General features: G+C 39.8%; 1 protein-coding gene across 3 annotated transcripts; it reads right to left on the bottom strand.

Annotated features, from left to right (window-relative positions):
• Positions 1-212: 212 nt before the first annotated feature.
• acsbg2 (acyl-CoA synthetase bubblegum family member 2) lies at positions 213-27,885 on the bottom strand. Of its 3 annotated transcripts, none has more exons than XM_084355090.1 (15): positions 27,779-27,885; positions 16,613-16,748; positions 15,357-15,478; positions 13,407-13,678; positions 11,312-11,400; positions 9,343-9,463; positions 8,431-8,511; positions 8,198-8,347; positions 7,445-7,621; positions 6,193-6,374; positions 5,088-5,330; positions 4,757-4,974; positions 4,433-4,572; positions 3,068-3,314; positions 213-1,894 (listed from the first exon to the last, which is right to left on the bottom strand). In XM_084355090.1, the coding sequence occupies exons 2-15, from the start codon at positions 16,723-16,725 to the stop codon at positions 1,776-1,778; spliced, it is 2,274 nt and encodes a 757-aa protein (XP_084211216.1). In that variant the 5' UTR covers positions 16,726-16,748; positions 27,779-27,885; the 3' UTR covers positions 213-1,775. The 3 variants fall into 3 exon arrangements, with proteins under 3 accessions (XP_084211216.1, XP_084211215.1, XP_084211214.1); XM_084355089.1 differs by lacking the exon at positions 27,779-27,885 and adding an exon at positions 26,001-26,174; XM_084355088.1 differs by lacking the exon at positions 27,779-27,885 and adding an exon at positions 21,043-21,228.

The following is a 27,885-nucleotide window of genomic DNA, read 5'->3' as shown; positions in this document are numbered from 1 at the left end:
AAGCACTGATTAAGAGTCCTGAGACACTTTGACTTTACTTTTGCACTTTGACCGAAGTAAAGTCTTAATCGCAGGGCTTTTACATCTAACAGTGTTTGTAGATTGTGGTATTGCTACTGTTACTCAGGTAAAATATCTGAGTGCTTCTTTCTGCTTTACATTAAACAGGAAACAATCACTCAAAGAAGGACAGAAGAACAGAGCTCCACACGTCAGCTTTGTCAACTTTTATTCCATAACTGATCAAACACACACACAGTCACTGGCCAGCTTCACTTCTCTCCTGTGGCATCATGCATATTTCAATCTTTCAACCCTGATATAGTTCACAATAACAACTTGTTAGGGTCAGGTGAATCCAGTTTTCTGTCGGGGGTCTTGTGAGCTCTCGCTGAACTCTCAAATAATATTGATAATGGTGCTTTTGTACTTCTTGGATACAAAATCTTCATGTTAGAGGCAGTTAAACTGTTCAGATGTTGCGTATTATTGGCTTCATGACGTTGAAACTCACTCACCCTGACACACTGAATCGCCATCATATCCTTATTTAACTTTATACACACACACACACCCTGAACTTCAATTTCTTCAAGCTGAACCTTCACTTTGAACGATCAGATTGCTACAAATACCTACAATATGCTTATATACAATTACTTCATATACAAGATCGGCTCTTTGGACTCTCACAACTTCTTTTTATTTCCTTTAGAGTGTTTTAATTTGAAGATGAAATGTCTTCAAGGAGGCGAAAGGCGCGGATGAAAACCTCAACCACCTGAACATTTATACATGTGTCAGCCCAATAGAGACAACTCTTATGCACTTGATATATTTGCCCTAAACCTACATATCATCTAACTTATGTACATTCTCCATTCCTGCTACACTTTCTCCACATTTGAGTGCAAATAATGATGCGTAAATGCTGAATAAATGGCAGAAAAATCAACCAAAAATAAAATTAAATAAAAAACGAAAGAAAGATGAAGATGTAGGCAGAACATATTTACAATATTACATACAAATCACAGCAGGTCTACACACAGAAGGACTGTTGGAAAACATTTCAACAGGACCAGGCAGGTGTGCAGGCTTCACTGACTTTACAGTTACAAAAGGCAATAGATATGGCTTCAATGACATGTTTTTTCACAGCATGGAAAAACAAAATTTGGATTTTTAATTATGAGATAGATTTCAATACACCTGTGACTTATTGAACACATACAACATAAGTGATTATTAATATTTAGCTTAAAACCAGGTTGACAAAGACGAGAGAAAACCACCAAATACGTGTAAAAGGCCAGTAAACATCTGACACGATTGCTGAATTTCATTTGAAGCTCATTTGGCCCACATAAACTTTGGCAAACTGATAATAAATAAATGCTCCAAAAAAAAACAAAACACATATTACTCATTTTAAAACATCCTATAAACTCGTTTTTTTTTTTGGATTCTACATTTCTATATCTCAAGTAAAGCAGTGCAATAAAATTTCCTCGACACACAGCTGCGGCTACTTCATCTATCCGTTGTTCATCCAAATAAATAGAACTTTTCTTCAAAATCATAAAGCTATTATACAATGGCTTCTCATGTTTATGCTTCTCTTTTGTACAGCGCCCATAAATGTAAACCAGGACAGAATGACCGAAAAACTTAAGGCAATCAAAATATTTGTACAAGAGACGAATGGCAGCAGGGAGAGGTCGGATAAATGAGGTGGAGACGGTCTGGATCTCCCTGCAGGTGGGGGAGCTGCTTTATTTGGGAGGCAGCGGAGCGTCGGGGGTCGTTGGAGTTGCGAGCTCCTTATAAAAGTTCTCGATCTGCTCCTTGTACATCTTCACCACCACCGGACGCTTCAGCTTCATGGTAGGGCCTGTGGAACGAGGACAGAAATCATACTGTTAAACACTTTATTCTTTTTTCAAGGCTTTACTTAAACCTGTTTTCAGGGAATAAAAATCATATGGCCTCTTAACTTTCTAAGCTGTAGTTGTAACATTCTGGACCAGGAAAATTAACGCACCCTCAAGTCAAAACAACAACCTTGATATTGGGGCGAAAACGTTGCCACACAACTTGCTGATTTGGACGTCAAATACCCTGAAACATGGCAGCCGAATGTACATGTTTGGCGGATCTTAAGGACTTTTTTATTACTCACATATTTCATTTAATTTGTAATATAGTATTTGGTTGTAACCTTTAGTTGCAGTCCACGTAGAGTGACCTAGATTAGTTATAAAATCAGAATTAAGGCTGATAAATACATCACATCTTTGTAGCGTCCTAGTTACAAAATCAGATTTCAGAATAAAAGTTGATAAGTAAATTTTATGGTTAAAATTTATCAAAAAATTGTTTTTAAAAAAAAAATGTTTTGCTCCAAATAGGTTTTACTGTTCATGTGACAAACTGAAGAGTTCTTAGCAACTATGTATTACTGTTATTGTTGGAGCCAATATGGATGTTTTTTGGTTCTTTTTTGAGAGTAATTTATGTTGTTCTTGTTAGTAAACCACACCACAAGGGGGCAGTAATATGCTGGACATGGGTGATGTCATACAATGAAGTATTAGACTGCAGTGTGGAGTGTGAGATGTTACGGTACTGACACAACTAAAAAGCTACCCGGACATCTACAACTACAACTAATCTTCTTATTGTTATTTTTATTATCTTAATTTGATTGATGGGTTAACAAATTCTAACGCAGGCGTCATATTGATTTAAAGAGGGGAAAACAGCTTTTTGCATGCTTTTAGTTATGTTACCGACATTGACATTTGCTTTTCAGTATACAGATCATTCACTTCGTCAGGTATCAGAAAGTAGAGAACAAATTTTCTGTCAGTCAACTAATCTATTTATCACTCCAGGTATCTAAATGATTCAACTGAAACAGTTGAGAAAGAAAAACCTTACACAGGAATGCAGCGTAGGAACCACTGAATTAGATGATGTTTACATAGAGGCTTAATATATATGAAATTACCGAGGTCTTTATAGATCCTCTAATCGGCAAACAATGCATTCTGGTCCCACTCACCCAGCTCTCCTCCTGTGACGGAGAAGTCCCGATCCAGAATGATCCACTTCTGAATACGCTGAGCGTTGGAGGTTGCATTCTCGTTGACCCGGTTGATTCCCTCCTGGATGGCGGCGTGGACTGCCCTGTCTCGTCCGCTTGCGACCTCAGAGACTTTTGTGGCGTTGCTGCCCAGCTTCCGGCAGATCTCGACAGCTTCTGCTGTCAGCTCATCCTCGGGTTCCCCTGACTCTGCGTTTACCTGACACTGGAGAAAACAAATTTCAATTCATTAGTATTGATTCTTTCTTTTTCAGTTTTAAGCATTAATACATTTGTAATTTGGAGTTAGGGTCTGTCTTCATCATGTTGCAGTTTCACCACTAGATGGCAGCATTTGAGAAGAAACTTCTTATTGCTGCTGCTGTTGCTATCAGTTAAGACAGATACAATGACTCTTCTGAGATTAGATAAACAGTATAAAGATAGGATGTTTACAAGGCTCAGAGATACTGTGCTGCTGCTAAGTGGCATCTTCAGCTGCCATCTGATATCCTTCACTGTGTTCAACAGCCTTACATCCTGTGTTATCTACAGTCCTCCCTCTGCTCATCATTAAACTGAACCATGCTTGTGTATCATACATTTCCCCACACATAACACCTCACACACATCAGACCAGGCGTACACACAGTTTTCTAGAGATAGCCGAGATGTGAATTATAAGATGAGATGTCACTTTATAGTGAAACATTGTGTGTTTTGCTTGTTTGACAGTTTCACTGTTATTTTTCAGTCTACACAGTGTTCTGTGAGATGTCAAAAGGGCATTTATAGACTAAAAATTTATCACTTGTTTACATTTGAGTCTTTATTTCTGGTATTATTGATCTTTTAGTTTTATCCTCAACTGTGAAAAACTTTTTAAAGTCTTTCAGAAACAGTTTTTCACAAGCAAGTATTTTGCCTTGGTGTTGTGGTGCATAACGTTCAAAATAAACAAAGTAAGAGGAAAGAAAACAAGTACTGTCAGATATGAAAACAGAAATGTATAATTCAAATATTCTAAAATGAAGAGCTGTCTCGATAGACTGAGCACTGATCATCCGTCTGACACTTAATAATGATGATTGAGACATCAGTGATGATGGTTTACAGGTACATGTGATGAATCAGTGGTGTGAGTGCTGTGAATAGCCACAGTTGGCAGTAATGACAGCTGTCATGCTGTTGGAGAACCTCGCTGACGAGACACAGTTGGTGTTGCTGTTATGTATGTAATTGGGTGATTAAGTGAGCCAGAACCAGGTGTATGTGCGACTTTATAAATCTGACATATTCATATTTCTGTCTCTGGCACCAGGTCCAGGTCTTACGCTCTCTTACCTTAATGGTGAGCAGCATAGACAGAAACTTCCTCTTGTCTCCGATCAGCATGGCGTTGTTAATCAGAGGCACGGCCTCCTTCACTGCATCCTCGATCGGAACGGGAGGGATGTTTTCTCCTCCTGCTGTGATGATCAGCTCTGAAATCAATTACAAGGACAAGCACCGGTTAACAAACGGACACACCCAATTGATAACAGATAAAGAAAAATGTTCTCAGGCTTAAAGAGTCAAGAGGACACTGAATCAATATTTTTTGTAAAGGAGAATCTAAGTCTCTCTCTCAGATCCAGTTTTCAAGCTCTACAAGGAATATAGAAGTACCTTTAATTCTTCCAGTGATGAAGAGGAATCCCTTCTTGTCATGTTTGCCCAGGTCACCTGAGTGCAGCCAGCCCTCTGCATCGAGAGCCTCCTCCGTCTTGTCGGGCATGTTGAGGTAACCCATGAAGACGTGACGGCCCCAGAAGCAGATCTCGCCGTTTCCCTCCTCGTCCGGGTTGTGCAGCTTCGTCTTGCACCCTGGGATCTCTTTACCACAACTGAAAGGACAAAACAACATCTTTTTAATTTGACACCAAGCATGTGTTTTTAATGAGCTCAGATTGGAAATTGCTTCCTGACAAATCTCGTCGAGGTAAAAAGAGAAATGTACCTGGTGAGCTTGAAGGCTTCAGGGCTGGAGATGGTGTGAGGTCCGGTGCTCTCACTCATGCCGTACAGCTCGTACAGAGGAATATCCAGGCTGAGGAAGAACTCCAGGGTGTCTTTGGTGATGGGAGCGGCGCCTGTGTAGCACTTGCTGCAGCGGTCCAGGCCCAGGGCCTTACGCACCTTCTTGAACACAAGCTTTTTGGCTATTTGATAGCTGAAGGGTGTGCGGCCAGCTGCTGCATTTCTGAGATAAGACAAATAACAGCAGGTCTGAGTTTTCGGAGTCATGCCAGCAGCACATATTTTACAAAACCTGCTGACTTTGGTGATCCCTCTGAATTTTTCTGTAGTGCCACCATTTAAGTGAACTAATGGATGGACTGCCCTATCATTTCATTGACAATTTTGATGATCCCTTCACTTTCCCTCCGTCGTCATCATTAGCACAAAATTAAAAAAAATATTTTATGGCCCAATTCCTGCAACACTAAAGCCATTCACATCAGCCTCAGCTGTACTTTGTGTTTACTGCTAATTAGCTACTTTCAGCATGCTAAACGCCAGAAATGACATCTGTTGACATGCTGACATTAGCATTTAGCTCAAAGCCTAAAAGAGCCACCAGGTCGGCTGCAGGCTCTTAACCTTGTTGTGTAATGGGCTCACATAAATCCAGTAACTGACACATAATGAGTCACACAATGTCAAACACGTTAAATCTAAGTCTCTCTGGATGACTAGATACCCAAAAATGACACACATGCCACATTGACAATATTCCTATAATCCAGTCTCATGCATTGGGGATCAACATTTCATTAACCAAAACATGGAAGCAGGAGCCTCATTACAGAAAATTCTTAAGACTGAAATCATCGTATCATAATCATAACCTATCATATCTCAGTTAAGGATGACATTCAGGATTTTAAGTATCTAGTATAATCTTAGGATTCGACTTTAGCTGTTACAAACGGTCACATTCTTGCTATCTTTGGAACCTCAGTGATGATAGGAAGAGCCGTCAAGACATTTTTCTGTAATGAGGTCCCAGGAATGATTTCACCATGTCTAAATAAAACAGTCATTTAATAATGTTTACGCACTGATTCATCTTGGTCAGATTAGTCTGCAGACCGACATCTTTGGCCCAGGCAGCCACCTTCCTGCGCACAGTCGAAGACTTGGCTCCCACAGACTTCATCTTCTCCTGCATCTTCTCCCACACTCGTGGGACACCCATGAAGGCTGTGGGCCGAACCTCCTTCAATGTGTTCACCAGAGAGCCCTGATAAAAAACAACAACACACACATCGAATGTAGTTTACAGCTCACATGGAGAGAAATCAAGCGGAAAATTGAATCTGCTGCTACAAACGTGAGGCAGAGATCTTGAAAAACCTCTGCATTAAAAAGAAGCTTTTTCATAAGTCCACCCTCTGGATATTGCTTTATATTTCACTGGAACTCTTGGTGATCTGCCTTTACTAACTACATTACACACTTAACGTGGCCTAAGAAATAAAAAGCCCTGAGAGGCAGAAGCTCAACATCACAGAAGTGTTTTTGCACCGCAGAAGAAATCTTGCATTTCCCATGAAAGGGCAGGTTAAGAGAGATAGTCACGATTTGTGGAGGGTTCAAGAGTCAGAGATATGGTTTTTGATGACTGCTGACTCATGACTCATGACTATCTACTGAATTTATCCTTTCTGTTCACAAAATATTCTCCCTCTTGATCCGCGACTGGCAAACTGGCTTCTTATTTTTAAACAGAAATGAATGATCCACCTTTTAATCTGCCTTTTTTATTTTCACTTACTTGTTTGTTTATTTATTCATTCCTGTAAACTTTATTGTTCTTAATGTTTTTAATAGTTATTGTAAACATTTAATTTTTATTTATTTTATCTTTACTGTTTGTTTTTGCTCTTGTTCTCTACAAAGCATTGTTTAAATCCTGTTTTTGTGACACAACTTGGGCTTTGTCTCTGCATGAAAGGTGCAATACAAATTTATGATCAATAGTACGATTATTTATAAATATGTCAAAGATTTACTGCATTAATGAATGTTATTCTTACAAATATTTTCATTTTTTATAGCAAAAATATCAAACATTTGCTGGTTCCAGCTTCTTAAATGTGAGGATTTGTTGCTTTTCTATGTCATTTATGAGAGTAAATGAAGAGTTCAGAGTTTTGGTCTGTTATTTGGACAAAGAAACAATTTCAAGATGTGACTTTGGGCTCTGGGAAATTATAATGAGTGACTAAATGATTAATCATAAAAATAAGTGCGAGATCAGCGTTGATCTTGTACTTTTCACCACATATTAACACCACTGACTTCTCTCACCTTCAGTGCATCTGGCTGAGCGAAGTATGTCATCCCTCCGACCTTCATGGTGATCCACATGTCGACCATCTGGGCGGCGATGTGGCTGAGTGGCAGGTAGCTGACCACCACCTCCTGTGCCAGAGTAGCGTCTGTAAGACGCACGTGGCGGCTGGTGGAGAGAGCGGTCCATGTAATCTGAGGGAGGGAGAGAGAGAGGAACACAGTATGTTATACTCACGGTACTCGGTCTCACTTTGGAGAGTGTCATAAGATGACTGTTGTTGAAAAGATTGATTGATTATCATTTTTCATTTTTCCTGATTAAGGCATGTTGTCCCTGTTTTTATGCATTTTTATCTTATTTTTTACAATTATCATCAAGTCTGCTTCATTCTCCATCTCAATTCACATAAATTGTCTATGCCTGTCATGGTGTTAATTTAGTTTTCAAGGCCACAGTGTTTTATACCTTTACAATTGGACTTTGAGAAGAATAAAATCTGTGTTTGAAAACAAGTTTCAGTTGTTTCAGACAGTCGCGTGGCAAGTTAATGAGTCCGTGGTTTTACAGGGTCGACAGAACATCATCTGTCACTGAGGAATGTTGTCAACACATGGTGCTAACAGGAAGTCAGTTTACTTTGTTATTCCTGTCAGCTGCATCTGCACTGTTCCCTCTTTACACAACAGGATTGTGTGTCTGCTGTCAGTCTCAGGAGCCAAACATGTGACACTTCACCCTTCTTGCTCACTATGCTCATGTTGACTTACATTATCATGGCTGAGCATGACTCCTTTGGGCTGGCCTGTGGTTCCTGAGGTGTAGATGAGGGTGCAGCATTGGTTGGGCTTCTGGCTGGAGATGATCGCGTCGAGGGGTTCTTCAGGCTCCTCACGTCCGAGCTCCATGAACTCGGCCCACTGCAGCACACGAACAAAATCACTGAGATGATGCTTATTGAACTGAATAAATATTTTCATGTTTGCACAGCTTGTTTGCTTACTGTGTACAGATTTGGTCTCTTCTCTTTCAGTGCGTCTTTGTATTGGATAATGGCTTTCAAGTGCGGCAGCTTGTCTTCGACCTGAGAACAAATACATTCAGAAAGAATCCAGTCAGTTAATAGCTGCAGGCAAAGTCAACAAGGAGACTTGTGTCATGTCTAGACTACTGGCCATATATATTTAAAATCATTTTAGATCAGAAAACAAGACAAATACTCTATTGATCAAGCGCTTGCTACAAAATCAGTCTAAACATTGAAAGATTAGGGAGACAGAAATCTCTGGTTGTGTCCAAAATCCGTACTGCATACTAATTCTAAGCAGCAGTTATAAATACTGCGATGCATTACATTGGATAAATGCTGTGCAGTTCTTCATGTATACTGTGGAGTCCGACGAGACTCCTTTGTTCGGGCTGATGCCGACACCAGAGACATTGTAAGAAAGAGACAGACCACTTATGGCATTTTAAACAGAGATGGTGATTGTATGACACATATCCCACCTCTTCCCCCAGAAGCCAATTGAGCCACAGTTGAGATTTATGACTGTTTCAACTGATTTGGTGCCAATGAGTAAGCAGGATAGAAGAGGATATCGCGCTAATGCACAGGATTAGCAAGCATGATGAGGTTATTCACAGATTAGTGGGAAAAGGGCCTTTTAAAAGTTATTTTAGTCACCAAACTTTTTAATCAGGCTTAACTGGCGATTCTATACGTGCAGTTTTTATGTCCAGGTGAACACTTAAGGTGTCATTTAGATGGGGACCTGGTCGAATAACTTCAGAGCTGTTGCTAAGATGGCTGCCGAGTGGCAAGACTTGCCTATAAGGACTTAGTATGGAGTTAGGGCAGAGCATGTCTTATCCACAGTGTTAACATGCAGTGTATCGCTCGTTCTGATCTCACCTGAAGGATCTTCTGCAGCTGTTTGTGGTTCTCCACTACGATGATGTTGGCCTTGCAGTTCTCTGCAACATACTGGCACGCCTCAGGGGAGTTGGTGGTGTAGATGCCCACAGCAAACCCACTGCAACAGACAAGAGGATGAGTCAGACTCTGCAGTTTCTATACACAGAGTCTAACTGGTTGTACTGGAAACCTGCCATACAAGATGTTTCATTTAATCCACAGAACAGTGAGAGCTGACCTCCCGAAGCCATCTCCAGCATGTGCTCTCAACTTTGATCAGACCTACATTCATCTGTACAGGGTTTATACAGGGACAGATCTCTAGTGGAGTCATTTACAACATTTTCATTAATCTTGATCAGCAGAAGACTTTAGGTAAAAAGCTCTATTTTTGTTCTGATCTGTTCTTTTTTTTTTTTTTTAACTCTCCCATTCCTAGTGAAGTCAGGACAACAGGAACTACCTGACCTCGTAGAATTGTGAGAGTACCTGACAGCCATTACTCATAGAAGGTCAGCCAACAAGACATGTTTCAGTTCTTTTTTTGTTTTGCCTTCCAACAACGTGATCTGCAGCAAACGTGACTCTCCTACTGACTTCATTAAGGAAACGTGTGGGTCGGCTCATCAGGACCGGCTTGACGAGTTCACGCAAGCTTCAATACATTCTTAGTGAGGGTAAGCGTGGGAAACTGGGGAATCCACGAACAGTATCACCATGTGTGTTACAGCTCCAAGAGAGGTTTATTTATGTCTTAGCACACAAGAGGAGCGACACATTCTGATCTTCTGCATAACCAAACTCATTTTCCTCAATGTGCTCTTGTTATCAGCCTTCCTAGAACTGAAGGATATAAAAGTCACCATATTCTCCGGCTCAAATGTGCCAACAGCGTGAAAAACCAAAATGTCAAAAAGCACATGTTTAATGGTGCTGATTAGTTGAGCCAATTGTAGCCATGGCCAATCGATGGGTTTGGTTCCTAATTAAAAGGGGTTTTGGTTTCTCAGATGAAGCCAATTTCTTGGTTTATTTAGCTCGCTGCATGAAGCACGAGGTCTGATTTCTTTAGGGACCGTCCACGCTGAGTATTTATGCAGTGAGAGCAGAAGAGACGCTTGTGATTACTTTTATATGATCTGCACACAAGTCAGTGGTGGATGAAGTACTCAAAACCTTTACTTAAAAAACTTTACAACAACGTACAAATACAACAAATCAAAGTACAGGTCTAATATGCAAGAATGTGAAGCAATTTACATTATTAAATCACTCTGAATTGCTGATGTGTGAATGAGTCTTGACGTGACTTAAAAATGAGACCTTTCTCGGCTGCTTCTTACAGCCTGTCTTTTTGGTAAAGGACTCAAAGGATGTGATGTTTTTGTGCGCTCTTGAGAGCCATGCCTCTCTTCTGCTTCCCTACAGTGGCAACAGTGTGAAACACTAGCTAACATTAGCTGAGAAATGGAGTCTGCTAATGTCAACAAACAACCAGCACCCACCACAACACAGAGTCCAACGCAAAGTCAAAGCTAACATCACTGCAAAGCGTGTGAAATATGTTGTGATATTACGGTTTTAGCTGGTTATGTTAGCTTGCTTGCTTATGCAGATGATTACACAATTAATCTGAGGGGTTGTGAGATGAATAAAAATTATACTTTTGTACCAAAGTACTTGAGTAAATGTACCTTGCTGTAGTTCATTAGCTTGCTGTTTAGTGTGGTTATGTGATCTATCAATCAAGATGTCATAACTTAAGAGGCTACGTGCTGAACTGAAGTTGTGCTCTGGTGTACTCGTATTTCAAGTCTTGGACTGCGTCACTCAGGTATGGAGGACATGCATACGGCACATTCATACATAAACAGACTGCTTGCATGAAACTGAGAGTGGCGTGACACCGAGTTTATGTGACTCTCAGTGATGAGCTCTAACATTCAGAGATGAAGATGAAACTCACCCTGCCAGAATGGCTCCAATGTCAGCGATGAACCACTCGGCGGAGTTGAAGCCCAGGATGCCGACGCCGTGGTAGCGCTGCAAACCGAGCTGTGGGATGACAACACATACTTTTTAAAGCAACATTAAGTAACTTGTTTCAATTTAGAATATCAGATTCAAAATCTTGTGTCTTAAAATAGGGTGAATGGTGTCTCTGACTCAACCACTCTGCCCCCCATCACTTGTTTCTGCACTATGTAACTTCAGTGAGAGGGTAGGATCACAGCGTTACATGCATGTTTACTTCAAGACAAGTTTTCAACACATAACATTGTTATGATGTAATGAGTTTTGTTTGTACTCAGCACCTACATTACATCTGACAAACAACAGACCTGGGGTTTGTATTTGCGACAGTGGTGTTGCACTCAGAAACTGTGGGGGGCGCCAAAATGAATACGCAATGTCAATTTCTACATAACGTTGCTTTAAGTATAAATAAAATGACAAATTTATTATCATAGAAATAATATTGGGATATTCTGCACATCCATTTTCAGAGCCCATTTCTATCTTAAAAAATGTTTTGCCTTTTGACATCATGCAAATGTTGCGAAAGAGAAAGGTGGAGGACACGCAAAAAAAAGGTCCCTCGCAGGATTCAAACTGGATGATTTTGCAGTTCATATGGTACATGTCTCATCCTATTAGCCTCTGTGATGCCCCCTCTATAATTCATTAATTACATGAAGTTTGGAGAAATAAACAATGTAAATACTGCTTTGTCAGGTGTCAAGTCTTTGTTTCGCTAAATGTGGTTATTCTCATGTTTTAAGATGAAAATGAAGATTGTCCTCTACAAGTTTAGAGCAAGAAGTATTTTTCCTTATGAAACTCAGTCTAAAACCATCTTTGTCCTTATGCCTGAAACCTGTGACGACAGCGTTGAACTGTTGATCTGCAGGGTTGCTTAAAGCACATTGCCAAAGCAGCTGTTACCATGGAAGCAGATATACTGCCAATGTACACAGGACTGCCATAATGGAAACTGATACCAAGCTCAACAGTGCAATGAGCTTCTTAAATAACTCATGAAGTCTTTCATAACAATAGCTGGAATATAATACGAGGCTTGACATCTGAAGCTCGACGTCTGCAGATGGAAACATGACCGCTCCGCTCATATAAAAGTGCTTTTTTAACGATTGAGAGGTTGAAAACCTAATTGTTATGCAGCATGTGCATGTACCTCAAGTTCAGCTTAGTTTGTGTGTGTAAGTCCAGAGAGACACGTGTGAGTTTGTCTTTACGTGTTTGTGTACATGACTCCTGCTGAGTCTCCATGCTGACTAACTGCGTTGGGTTTCACAATAAACAATAACGTGCTCTGTCCTGTATAAACAGCTGAGGCCTGTCCAGAGCTGCCTCCCTGGCTGAATATCAGGCTGACTCCTTCACGCTGCTTCGTGTGTCGTCTAGACTGACTTGGCATGAAATCAAATGCATGAAATTATCACAAGACTTGACAATGAGAACAGAAGACCGTTGTTTAAAACAAAACAGAAATCTTAGATATTTGATACTGAAGGAGAGTTTCTGCTGCGGGTGGATGAAAACAAAAGTGCTTTTCACTGTGAAGAACACAGTTCACAGAGACTTCTGTCTTTATTTTTAAGGTGTTGTGCAATTTATACATTTTGATATGAAACTACCATGAGGAAATTCTCTACTTGCGCCACATCCTAAAATTTTCCAGAACTGAACATGCAAATGTTCTGAGTTCGTTTCCCGTAAACCTGACAGTGTAATAAACTAATGATAGATCTAAAATAGGACACATAGATTTCCATGCAAAATATAAGATAATCTATTATAAAAGCTACACACTGACCACCACTGACTTACAAACACTTTCATTATTGATTCATCTCATCATTTTTGTTTACAAAATGTCATACAATTGTCAAAAAAGTCCATTAAAGTGACTTATTTCAATGTCTTGTTATGGTAGGAACAACAAAGAAAAACATAATTCAACTGTAAAGAAGATGTTTTGATCCTTTCTTATTTAACTGCTGTTTATAATTATGATTACTCAATATTTAAAAACCTACCTTCATGAAGCTCTTGGCAGCGGTGCGGCAGGTCTGGTAGTATTCTCTGTAGTTCAGGCTCTTCTGCTGCTCGCCCTCTTTCCAGCTCAGAGCTTTGTAGTCACCAAATCGCTCCACAGTTGAGGTTAACATCTGGTGGACGGTCAAAGGGGTCTCAGCAGCCAGACCAGAGTCCCCGATCCTCAGTTTTACCTCTGCATCCCCCTGTGACGTCCACATGCCAGGCTCTCCTGCTGCTGGCACCGCCAGGGAGCTTGGGCGCTGGGCTTTCACTAAAAGACACGATAAAAGATGTTCAGAAGACAAGCAACAAGATATCAACGACTGACCTCTGTTCCAAGAAACATGCAGAACTAAACTTTTGTTTTTTCTGCTATTGTTGTATCAGAGGAGATGTGTCTCACCATCTGGCACGACATTAAAGCTGGGACAACAGTAGGCTGTTACTTGAGTTTGGCCTGATGTAGTTTTCTTTGTGAAAGTAAAGTGAATATTATCTCACCATTATATCAACCTTACAGGCTATTTTACTGTATTAAAACACAACATGTCCTGTGCCACCCTTGCACATATATAGTGTTTAAAGATTTCTTGGTTGTTTTATTTAATTTGTCTTTGAATCCCTTGAAAACCAATTATGAATTGAAATAAAGTGATTTATCAAAACACGTTTCACATCTTAAATGATCTTAAATTGTTATTAAAGAAAAGCATTGTGAGTAATTGAGCCCCATACAGGTTGTTGAAAGGACACCCATGTCTGGCAGAGTAAGCAAACATTAAAAAAAGCCCCAACTGCCTTTTGTAAACGCTCGCTTCAATTTACAGAACAACTTCCTGGTTTAAATTTAACAGCCACACGGGTGACAGTTGTGATCACATGCAGTTTCCTGTCCAGTGAGGGGTTATTAGCAACACTTTTAATGCTCTAACTTGTGGTTTAACTTTTAAATAAAGTGGGCTAATGCTGGGCTATCATCTTGCTGTTTTTTTTTAGTGATGGTGCTGCGTTCAGAGAACTCCGCAATTAGTTTGGTAACTCCAAAATGATCATGGGGCGGTAAACACGATGACCTGAGCTACAAAAACAACACCCAAGTTATAATAAACACAAAATGTTCTTGTTGATTAGAAAAGGAGAGAGCTCCATTTTGTGTTTATTACAATCTCAAACAAACGTGTTATTGACCCAACAGACAGCAGGATGTTTTCAGTATACAACCGTGTTATATTGCACACGGAGGAACTAAATGATAGTGGATTTATGACCAAACACAAACAGCTGGTTATCAGCACACAGAGCAAATGAGAGGGCAGGAGGGTGGATTTTTTCTACCAGCAGCACACATGTTCAGTTATAGTTCGATCAAACATTTTTCATTCAGGAGGTAAATCTTTAAGAATAGCTGAAAAGATTCTTTTTTAGTGTAAAATCTTATAAAACCAAGCTGATATAATAACATATTTAACAGATTCACCCCTCTCCTGGTTAGATGATGATTAGAAATGTTCCTGTATGTCGTCCCTGTTCATTTAATTGAACTCTGAATCACAAGGATTTCAAGTAAACAGGTCAGCCAAATCAAAATTAAAACTTTGCTTTACAGAAACAAATATAATGGATTAAAAAGTACACGTATTTTTCCCGTCAGTGACTCAGACAGGAAGGAATGTCAAAGTGGAGACTGAAGGCAGGAAGAGGAAAGTCAAATTGTTCTGCCAAAGAATGTGGGTTCTTCTGTTTCCTCAGGAAAAAAGAAAAAACTTGTTCACTAATGCCGACTTCAGCAGCTAGAGTCAACACACTGACCAGACCAGACTCATAATATAGCCCAGTTCTGTCTGTGTATAGTCATCATAATTTGCACCACCCTCACGAATGTTAGCGTTCAGGGAGGGACAACAAAAGAGTAAACACACACAACCTGGCGTCTTTTCTCCAGCCCTCACCTGTTTGTGTGGTTGAGGTGTGTTCAGCAGGGACCTCCGTCGTCTTGGTGCTGCAGGTGACTTCATTATGTGGACCAATCTCCTCTTCCTTTTCCCCCGTGGAATCTTCCTCTGAAGACTCGCTGCAGGAAGGGACAGGAAAAAACACGTCACTTAACACGTGGATTCCCAAAGTAACCGTAGCATCCGCGGGGAAAACCAGAGGCAGAAACTGGACCCTGCACGGGTCACAGGGGGAAACTGTGGCTCCAAACACAACATTAAACTCCTCATCAACCTGAAAATACATATTATGCTTTCATTTCATCTGTAGACCTTGTAAACACTTATTAGATACAAAGGAAAGTTTATATTTTTAGTGAATTAAATTAAAGCTTGAATAACAGAGCAAAAGTGATAAAATGACTATTATTACACTGACAGGAATGTAATCCTATACACAGTGACACTTTACAATTACTAACATTATGTGAACTACTACCATCTGCATCCTGTAATTTCCCTTTCATATTCAAATCTTAGTAAAAGACAGTGACACTACACAACATCTGACCCAAATGCCATTTTTACACAAAAAATAACCAGTAATGCAGATCATTTTTTAACTTGGGTAAACATGCTTAAAATAGGCGATTGACGCCTTTTCCACTTCCAGCAGACAAGCTTGCCTTTCAGTTGTTTTTGTGATGTGTCACATTTGACGTCACAAATGCAGCGACAAACAGAACCGTAGAAAGCAGCCTGGGCAGCATTACAGAGGTTACTTTTTATTGCTTTTACTTCAGTCTCTCTTTCAAATTCAACGCCAACTGAACAATGTTTGAACGCTGCTGGAACCAAGATGGATAATAAGTAATTACACGCCAATGTCCTTAACTTCAGCATGGAAAAGGGGCGATAATTGAGGTTAGTGGATTTTTTGTCCAGTGTGAAAGGGGTGTAGACCAGTCGTTCCCAATCTTTATGGCTTGTGATCCTTGGACCACTGTGAGCTGTGTGGAGTTCAAGCAGGTGATTTCTTTCTTTTTGAAATGCTATAATTTGAATCATTTTAAGGGTCGGAAGAGGTAAAACCAATCATTATTTTACAGGTAAATAGCAAAGATAAATGTCTTCTAAATCTAAAGCAGTAAAATGTGTTCATTTTTCTTCTGTAACTTGTTATCTTGTGACCGCTCTTCAAAAACCCAGGGTGGGAACCAAAGGTCTCAGGACACTGATGTCATGGTGTTTTGGATGTGTTTGTGTGGACATACTTTGCTGTGTCCACAATGCAGTCATCGAGGGAGGCTGCGCTGTCTCCCACACCACAGGACGACTCCAGGAAGCCGTCTGCTCTGGGAGGCTCCATCACCACGGCCTCAGACATGTCGGTGGATTCACACAAGGTCACTGAAAGAGAAGAGGGACAGGGCTCGTTAGCTACTGTATATTTAAAGGGCATTACTTTTAAGCATCTGCAAAAAGTAAGGAAATGTAAATATGTCCCAAAAATTCCTTAGGTGCAGCTCGGAAATGTAACAACAACAAATAAATCTCCTCAGAGACTAAACGTGGAGTTTGATGACCTTTTTATGACGTCCAAATCTAAGTCTTCTTGTTGAGGTACTTCACTGGTGATTACCATTTAGTATACAGCTGACACAAGTTTCATTATTGAGTAATCCTCCTTTCTACACGAATCAGTTGTTTTGTTTAGTCTATTCAGTGTCTGAAATTTGTGAAAAATGCCTGTTGCCAAGGTAATGTCCTCAAATGCCTTCCTTCGTCCAATAAACAGCTCAAATTTAAAGACATTTGGTTTTAAGTTCGACAAAACTGTTTACCAAGTGATTGACTATCAAAGTTGTTAGGCTATGTTATAGGCTTTAATTTAGTACACTGGGTTACTTTTCTTCTTAGTAGCATGTATCCACATCATCAAAATAGATAGAAAGTAGATACTGATGTAACTGATAGTACGGATCAACCAACTTGCTTCATTATATCAGGGGTGAGTATGTCTTTTTCTTGATAACAAAACTAGACACACGCTCTCTTTTAGGGATACCTCCTGACTTTAAAAAAGATAAAAGGATTGCTCCTCTGGTCTAATTGCGAGGGGGTAACAACAAATTGTGACAGCCGGCAGCTTCTAGTACTCACAAGACTAACACCTGAGTGTTGTTGGCACCAGGTCACATTACTTTTTCTGGCAGTTGTAGTTGGGGTTATGTTTACACAGCCAAGCCTTTTTTTTGTCTTGTGCAATAAGTTATTTAGACATTTTATCACTACATAAGGGACTCTTAAAGAAAGAAAGAGACAGACATTTATAGATACACAGTGACCAGGGTTTGTTTTGTAGGTAATTACGGTACTGTTTTTGTTTAACCAGGGAAATCTGTTTAAGTCCAACATATTTAAATCTCTCTGGTCACAATGTCTGGTGAAAATAATTTGAAAATGATTCTGGTATAAGTACATTTTTGAGTTTCATTCCCCGGTCGTCAAATACCAACACTTTAGGCTGGTGATGTACGCTGACAGCGGTCGCCATGAATTGATTTGAAGCTCAATAAACTTCTGACAGGAATTTCTCCCATTTGTCCCGGACATTGAAATCTTCCAGGCCATGTGACTGGCACCAACCCTGATGCTGAATAAATATGGAAAAAGAGGAACAGTAATACGCACAAATGCAAAACCTGCTGACAGGAAATCCTTCAAAATCCCCACAATGTTCAGCTACATCTTACTGTTATCAACCTTTATTGCTGAATTTATGAGCTGCTAAACAAATATTGTCTTCGTCTTTACTACAGCGGTCTGTTGACAAAACCTGGTTGTATAACAACAGTGTGGAGAACATATGGAGCTGAGCTGGTAAAGTGGAAAGTCTTGTTACAGATTACATTGTCCTGCTGTGAATAAAATATTGGCTTTCATTGCCTGATTTGGTCAACAAAACACCTTTTTCAAAACGTTTCTATTGCTGTCCCTCATCATAATCCAATGAAAGACAAACAAAGACAAATATAGCTGGATTTATTTCACCTCTTCATCATCAACCTGGCGTTGTAGTGTGTAAACAGCGATCAGATCCATTTCAAAAGAGTCGGAGGGACAATCCTTTTCTGCCTTTGCCATTACCTCATCACAGGAAACACATCAAAGCCTCCCAACAATAAACCTTCACCGCTCGGCCACCATCATACCAACACCTCCATGACGCTCTCGCTCATTCAAGCCCCTGAGCTGCTGCTGGCCTGTTTATTTAAGTGAGCTGAAAAACACATACCAGTGGCTTCGTCTGCCTATTGTAGCAGCGCCCTATCATGACACCACTGTCAAGGGACAATTGGGTTTGGACAAGTGGAAAGAAACAGGCTCCAGGGAGGTCAGAGAGCAGGAACCAAAATATTTTACATCGCGCTTCAGAGTTTGACACATATTTGCCAACCACACCTTCCCAAAAAATTACAAAACGGGTCAAATTAAATGTTCCATGTGTGAATTGTTACCAAAATGTCAGAAATGAAATTGATAGTACAGAATTTCAGGACCGTGAGGAACCAGCAGCCTCAAACTATCATTATGGTTGTAAAAGAAAATCAATTCTCCCTCAGTCATGTGGCGAGCAGCCAGCTGCCCCCGAGGAGTCCTACGGAGGCCTGAAGGTCTCTCAGCCGAGGAGACAAATGTCACAGGGTGATCTCACTGCTGCTGCTCACATGGACACATGCAGAGCTGCCATTTTATTTTGCCTCTTCCTTCCAATGCAGCTGCAAATTCCTTCAAGGACACAGCTGCAAGTGGATGTGGGTTTTCTAGATAAGTTGAGGGTGGAGGCAGGCAGATGAAGTGGGATATGGTTTGGTCAGACATTTTAAAACCCCCATCTCCCCCCTCCTTCCCCTCCTTGTCTTATTTCTTTATGCCCCGTCATTGTTTTGGTGTTCGGGTCATGGGATTGGAAGGGGGAGGGGTGTGACATTGATGTTGAGAAAGGGTTCAGTCACTTGTACCCTCCAAGTCTGGACGATTATAGTCTTAGACATCAGAGTGGGAAAGCCCCGAGGCTATTTCTTGCTTGTCCCCTTTTTTATTTCCCCATCTTCCACCATCACACGTTTGGATCACAAATAAAGATTCAAGATGCATGTCTCTGATTTCGCTCTGGTGTGGCAACCCCCCTATGTCTTCTGAGGCACTGACAAATGACTTAAACATCAATCATTTGTCACCAAGGGTAACTGAATCATTCACCCATGGTTTACCCAAAAATAAAATCTCCCGCCCAGTGTGATGAACTGTCACTTTCAGATTGTCATAATCCACTTCCTCAAACTTTACTGGGGTTTACTGGTATCACCCATAGGACATTTGTGGGCCTCCACTTGAACTTCTCAAATAACAACAAAAAGCCACAGTCTCTGGGGAAGTAGGGCTGCAACTAATGATTCATTATAGTCCAAAACTAAAAGATATTTGACTGACAATAATGTAATACAGAGAACAGCATCATCACAACAGAGCAACTCGAACAAGCAAATGCAGGTAGATTGTTATCAAAATGACTTGCAAGGTTTGTCCTTTCCTCTCTTGCTGCTTTTGGGAAGTTTCCTCGACATGTGCCAGCACAACTAAGACCAGGATGATTAATCAGATGGATTAAGCACTGCGCAAACTGACATCACTTTTGCAACTGCATTCATGCAATCAGGAGAGGATTATGGATGTAGGGCAGAGTGTTGTGTTGCACCAGCTGTTCGATATAGAAAGAGAAAATGCAACAGTTGGAGAGACAATACTTAAACCAGGTTTTCCCCTTTTATCAATATAGAAAAAGAACCTATCACATCCTCATCCTCTGACAAAAACATGAATGCTGGGACAACCCCGGACCCAACACCATGCCTGCAAACTTCACTTATGCTAATCCCCTGTCAAACAGAAAAGACACCACTCCCTTCAGTTTTGCCTCTCTGTTCTCAAGCATCGTCTCCTCTTGTCCAAGATAACGACCACCTCCAACGGACTGTCTCAACCCCATGTTATCACATGTGAGATGAGCTGTTTTTCAATCAATACATCTTCAGTGGGCTGCTGCCTCTGAACAGCTCCCAGTGCAGCAGTTTATGACTGGGCGTGCTCCTCAGCATCCTCACTAACACGTCGAGCTTAGCATTTTTCATCCTATACTGAAATCTGTAAGCTACATATCAATACAATGAGGCTTTAAATGCAGCCTTTTCAATGTTAGTCATCATCTGGCAAATTCACACAGATCTTCTGGTTGGGTTACACCCTTTTGCATGGGAGCAGCTGTCCACATGTTGTGGAGGGTGATTGAGCCATACATGTTACCCCTCTTGAAATTTACAGATTATTTACATTATTACACAATTACTGTGCTCAAATCAGGCTAAAAATGAGCTATATTTAATAACAACTGTGAGACTAATGTCAGGGAATGGTTAAGCCGAATGATAACCACAGGAATTAGACAATGGCACAACACCTGAGGTATTAAATGATATTATTCAGATCAAATCTATAGTATCATACATGACACATACATGTGAGCAAGACTCGGGGATCATTACCAAGCTTTTTCGTACCAAACCTGATTTGTTTAAGTGAATGCTGGAAGGTTAAAGCATCTCATGCGATATGAAACAGAAACCTAAATTTCAGTACTCACGCTGCATCGTTAGAAACGGCTTCTTTTTTCCCCGTTTGTATGAAAGCTTTTCTCTCAGCTCGTACACTCTTCCTCTTCTCTGTCTCTAAACGCTGTAGCTTCAGTTTGCCGCTAAACACACACACACAAATTCACCAGCTGTCCGCTGTTTCTACAACTTGAGGAGCATATCATTCATTTTCAAACACTGGCTGGCTCAGTTGGTCCCACCCCCTGAAACCCCACCCAGACAGGACAGCCAGCTTCCTCCAGACACACACCCCCCCTCCTCCATCATCCAAAAGCAACCTGATTGGCTGAAACTGCTCACACCACAAGACCCATTTTCCATATAAGGCCACGCAAGCCAAATGAATAAGGTGGGGGAAGTGGCTATGAGAGTAGGCTACACACATAGGAGAGATGCTGCTGTGAAACTCAACCCATCCCCCTACAGAGATACTGCGCACACACACACACACACACACACACACACACACACACACACACACACACTCACACTCACACTCACACTCTGAGCACACGTTGCAGCTACGCTGGCTGAGGTTACTGTCGGATAAACGTGTATGCAAAGCTTTCTCAGGCCAGATTACAAGTGCAGCTGTGATGTCTTGGCTTCACGACTTTCCACTGACTGAAATCATTCTGCACAATGCAAAGACACCCACATCCTGTGGCCTACATTGTTAGAATATTTTCACACGTTTATTCCTTACATCTTCCTCATTTTTATGTCACTCAAAATCCATTAAGGCTGCAAATCCATTATCAAATTATCTGCTTACTATTTTCACAATGAATTGTTTTGTCTATTATCCATCCAACTGTCCAAACAATACTCAGTTTACAATAGGCTGTGCGATATGGCCCTAAAATAATATCCCCATATTTTGAAGCTATATCGCGATACACAATATACATTTCTTCAAAAGCCCTTCATTAATGTTATGGACTGGGCAACAAAATCAAATATCAGGATATTTTTGACCAAATACATTGATATCAATATTGTAAGGTAGACTACTTTTACAAAATATTGACAAAATGATATCGTGATGACACTTATGTCATCACGATATCATGATTTCCAAAATCTGAGCCGATATATAGTCTCATATCGCGATAATGATATAGTAGCGATATATTGCCAATCACTACATTAAATTCATTATTGAATTATCTGCGGATCATTTTCATACTTAATTGACTAATTGTTTTGTCTATTATCAATCCAGCTATACTTAGTACCAAACAATACTTAGTTTACAATAGGATGAGCGGTAATGCCTTAAAATAATATCCTGATATTTGTAAGCTATATCGCAATACACAATATAAATATCTCAATATTTTGAAATCTCCTCAAAAGCACGTCATAAACGCTAGGACTGGGTGACAAAGTCAAATATCAGGATATTTTTTAACAAAACACTGCAATGTTGATATTGCAACAATATTGTAGGGATAACTATTGGTACTTTCACAAATTACTAACTCAATGAGATTTTTGATAAATAATCAAAAATCAGTCATGTGGATATAATGACTAAGTGGGTGAAGGCAAGTATTAGAACAAGTACAACAGGCTGGTAAGTCCAAATTATCACTTTAGCGTAATGCCGCCTTTAAAACCAGCAAAAGACAACACATATGCCATATCCCAATGTAATATAGTCTCATGTCAGAATAACAATATCTTAGCGATACATTACATAGCACTACTGCAAATTCATTACTGAATGATCTGCAGATTATTTCCTCAATTAATCAAGTAATTGTTTTGTCTGTAAAATGTCAAAAAAATCAACTTAAAAATGTTTGCTAGAGTGTAAGGGGAAATCTTCAAATTACATTTTACAATGATTAAAAACAGCATCGACAAATGATTCAAGGGTTAATGGATTGTTGACTAAGTTGCAGACTTATTTTGTTTGTCAAACAAACATATATAGATGTCTATACACATCTATACATGCAAATAATGCACATAATCCATCTATCACATTTAGCATCTTCATTCTTTATTTGCGCTAACTCTATTGCTTCTGTGCATTACTTTTATAGTTAACAACATAATCTGACTTGTAAACAGACTATACCTAATGTGCAAATGTGATGAACTGTCCTTGTGCTAGTAATACTTGAGTATTTCCATTTTGTGCAACTTCATGCATCCACTCCTCCACAATTCAAATGGGAAACACTATACTTTTTAATGCAAGACCTTTACTTGTGATGGAGTACTTTTACAGTGCGGTATCGTTTCTCTTACGTATTATTTGAATACTTGATCCACCATTGCAAAATAGTGGGCCATCATAACATGGCTGCTTAAGGTTCTCATCATAATAAAAACATTGCAGACATAGCATTAAATATACTAAAACCAGTAGGTCAACTAGCAGGTAAGAAGCTTCTCTTGGGGGACTGGATGTCCTCAAAGTAGTGACTGCATTACTCACAACATTTTTGGCAAAACTAATTTTGGCCTGTGGTCTAAAATCAAAGCCGTCAGACCCAATTATACAGCTTGACAAGTCAATCCTGTACTTCTTGTTCTCGTGAGCCATGACCTGATATACAGGCTACTAAAACAAAGACAGCGGCTCTAGAGAGGAAAGAAAATGCAGGAAGAGAAGCTGAATTTACAGAACTGCTCATAGTAAAAGTATTTACAGTTAGCAAACACTGCACTTGATACAACTATGAAAATAAAGGAGTGAAAAAGAGGTCATGCACTCTCGTAAACGAGCCTGCCTCTGTGAAGGAAGTGTGGGTGTAGATTCATAGCTAAGAAGACATTTTATTTTAATACTTTAACCTGTAGGTAACTCCTATGAGAGTAGGGTGAAATTGATTCGGACAGAAAAAGTCACTGATCAAATACTCAAGCAGCACCAGTGGTAAAACAAGAAAAAACCCAGTTTCACGGGGGGTTAGATCAGAGGAATTTCCTTCAGTTTCCCCTAAACTCCCGCCTCCAACAGTCAATAGGTCAAGTAGTGCAAGTGGGGGAAGCAGGAAGCAGACACGTTTCCTCTTTACGCTTATTTGATTCTATTCTCACAAGAAAAAAAAGGTGTTTTTTTGCCAATACCTCTATTTAAAATAAGACAGTTTAATTTAAAAAAACTGAGAAAAATACACTCACATACACCTCAAAATGCAAAAAATGTGCATGTATATGCCCAAAACATAAAACAGGTCTTATTACTTCGTGAGTATCTTCTTATTACCATGAGGCTTATTTCTGAACATCAGTCTGAAATCATCTCACATACGCAGAAGCTCAAATGACTTCATATATAATGTGCCATCACTACTTCACTATAGCAAGATCAGGCTCAGCCAATTGCCATGAGAGACGAAAACGCAGAGCCACCACACCACAGTGTCACATGACAACCAGAAGCCAGCTGATCCCCTCTACCCATGCGCAAATGCTGAAATGCTGCAGGATGTGTTTAGTGCTGATGCACCCTGCGCTGAGGTTACTGTCGGTCAGTGACATCCTCTCTCTCAGCCCACACTCTGCTGAGGCTGCTGAGGCAGTAACAGGCAAGGAACCAAGTACATTTATTCAAGTGCTATACTGAGTATTTCCATTTTCTGTATACTATATACATACTACCAGATTCAAATAAATGCTACAAAATGTAATAAACAAATAAATGATAATGTATTATTAGAATTAACATAAGATAAGGCTTTATTAATGGTCATGGGCAACAAGCAGCTGAAATATCAAAAGTAACCCAATATTATAATGTACATTAAGGGTATCATGATATGCTAGTATTAATCAGGGCTGTCACAGTATCATTTATCTTGGCCAGAAGAATTCACAATAACGATACATATAGAAATTCTGAATCTCAGTCCAATACATCTTAACTTTGTTAATTGAGTATTTTGTCTGTTTTTATTTAGTCAAATAGATACCATTTGTCATACAAATGTAGGAAGTGGGAGAGAGAGTCCATGTAACCATAAATGTCTGTCATTCGACATGATTGTGTTCATCATATTACCATCTTTTATTAACACAATATCAATATTTCATTTTTTTCCAATCACAGTTAATGTCCATACTGGCTAATGGCAACACCCCTAGTATTGATAACTGTGAAATTAAAAAATGTGATATTGTGTTAATAATACCTATATGATAATATTGTGTAAAAAAATATTGCCACTTAAATCATTTCTGTGTCTTTCTGTTCTCACTTTGTTGGTGGCAGTAAAGCAGTAAACCTGAAGGCAGGTTGCCATCTGCCAAAAAGTGGAAAAATTAATTATGTCTAATTTTTCTTTGTGTACACTTTTCTCTTTCTCTCTCTCTCTCTCTCTCTCTCTCTCTCTCTGGTCATATTGAGTGTAATTCATTTGCCTTAGAATAGACAAAACACACAATAAACAAAGTGAATAAATTTGACTAATAGAAGTATTTTTTTTGTGTACTTAAACCACTAAAACTCAAAATACTTATTATGGCTTCTTTTAAGTGTTGTATTATTATTACCAATATCATCTTCTATTATTGGATAATTTGATTCATGCCATACAAAGTCATGAGTGTGTTAGTGTTGTGAAGTGTATGTATTTTATACACTGTGTGGTAGTATAATACATAACAACACATTATATTTAATAAGGTGATTATAAGGAATATTTTGAATCTAGATCTTAATGTGTAAAGTAACTATTAACTATAGCTGTGAGAAAAATGTACTAAAGTAAAAAGTATATTCTTTCCATCTGAAATGTAGTTGAGTGGTCCAGACGTGTAAAGTAACAGAAAATGGAATCACTCCAGAAAAAAAGACATTTTTAAATAACAAAATACATATATCCATAAATAAATAGAAAATACAGTTCATACCTGGACAATAACATTTCAGAGGATTAAATGGGAAATGTTGTTGTGGAAAGCTGAAAATACAATGAAAGTCTTTTACCTTGGGTAAAATGAGGTGTTCAGGTTCAGCCACGCAGTTCAGTATTACAACCAATTAGCTTAGCTTATGGACAGAAAAGCTGCGTAGTGTGTTTAAAATTTTCAGAAATAAGTGAAGGTGTAGCAGTCCAATTGTTTGAGACTTGCTATTTTTCTTTGTTTGGGCTGATTTTCCCTCACGACTAATTGCAGGGGGTTCAGATCACCTGTGCACAGGTGGGGAGACTGACTCCTGATTGAGGAGTGGAAGCAGCTTGGGGCATTTCCCTCCCAGCCAATCATGGTGTGAGGACACCCTGTTTGTAAAGGCTTAAGAGAGGTGGGAAATGACACACCGGGGGCTCTCACCCTCAGTCTGAACCTGTCCCTGAATCCCTGAGAACCTCATTCCCCCTAGATTGGCAGCCAGAAACTCTGGTCTGTTTAGGCCCTATTTTGTTTTCTTGGCTGCCCACATCTTTCTAGTGAGGAAACTGGGAATCCCTTAAAACCGAAGCCCCTATACACTTTCAGTTTACCATTTTATTTCCCTGGGCTTGTAGGAGGTATTTGTTTGTTATACCCAGAAGAGGCATTTGTTTATTGTTTATTGTCCAAGTAGCAGACATTGGGCATTCCCCTAGTTTTACATGTTTTTTGTAGGTTGGCCTGGCCTGTAAGGAATTAACAGCCACTACCGACACACAAAGGTGAAAACCAAATGAGTTAGCTTACAGAAGATAATGTAGGAGTTGCTAGCAAGCTAAGACAGCTAGCCAAGGGGCGGGATTTAATTTATGTGGGTCTGCCGTTGGCGTTGCCAAAGTCACGCCCCTTCCGGTTTGCGCCATGGCACCTTATTTTGGAAAACGTTGTATGGTAGTGAATGGAGGGAGGCAAATCATTTTTCGATCCGTATGAATGGTCATGAATCACACATATAATGTTTGTCGATATAAAAGATAATTTTCCAAGTCAAGAAAGTCAGCTAATGAAATATAAGACAGAAAATACGTAATTATAAAGACTACACAGCCAAACAGTCGCCTTAGTGACGTCGTCTGGTTGAACGGTCGTCAAAACCCGTAATTTAAACATTGCAGAGCTGGTCCAGTATTTAGCTTGCTGGCAGAACTGGCGAACTACCCTTTCACATTAATGCAGTTGTCAGTGTGATCAGGTAAATTGTGATTTTCATCTCTTATTTAGTACCTTTTCTGCTGTGCCGAGTTGGCGGCCATGTTGGTGTTGGTGACGTATGTTGAGCGAGACGATGTAGTTCACTGAGCCGTTTAACACAAAACCATTTGATATTTTACTTTATTCACGACGAACTGCGAGTTTCCTGACTTGGAAAATTAAACGGATCAGAAACGTATTTGTCTCTCTCCGTTCACTACCATAGACGTTTTTCTAAAATAAGGTCCCATGTTGCATACTGGAAGTGTCGTGACTTTGGCTCTCTTTGCGGCCTTTATGGATGCATATGATTAAACGTCCTTAGATGCATCTCGGCTAAAAACTAAATACACATTTTCACGACCTAATGATAAAGTGATAAAATACAGTCTTGGCTGTGTGGCCGTTGAACTGGTAAGCTTTAAACTCCTGTGTGATGATTTGACTTTGGCTTTAACAAGACTAATGAGCTCAGTTAATTGGCACATATATTTATACTTTATACTTCAATTGATAAACTCGACAGTTTACGGCTTGATGCTGGGCTGACGTTAACTAGAGTGACAGCTGATAAGATTACCTAAATAAGCAGCGGTTATCAATCCACGGTGGTGGACTTACCTCTTTGTTTTGGTGAATCTGTCCGGTTGCGGATGAGCCACTTGTGAGCTCTCCTTTCACTGGCAGAGGGTCAATAAATCCATGGTGAGTGTGACTGAACTCTGACA

Source organism: Pagrus pagrus (genome assembly GCF_965226575.1).
Source record: "Pagrus pagrus genome assembly, chromosome: 6".
NCBI lineage: Eukaryota > Metazoa > Chordata > Actinopteri > Spariformes > Sparidae > Pagrus > Pagrus pagrus.
This window is presented reverse-complemented; position numbering and strand designations above follow the sequence as displayed.

Excerpts from the sequence above, each read along its gene's own strand:
- acsbg2 (XM_084355088.1), bottom strand. Across the intron at positions 7,622-8,197 it reads TCATGCTCAGCCATGATAAT|ATTACATGGACCGCTCTCTC; the intron begins GTAAGTCAACAT and ends TCCCTCCCTCAG. Across the intron at positions 3,315-4,432 it reads CTATGCTGCTCACCATTAAG|TGTCAGGTAAACGCAGAGTC; the intron begins GTAAGAGAGCGT and ends TGTTTTCTCCAG.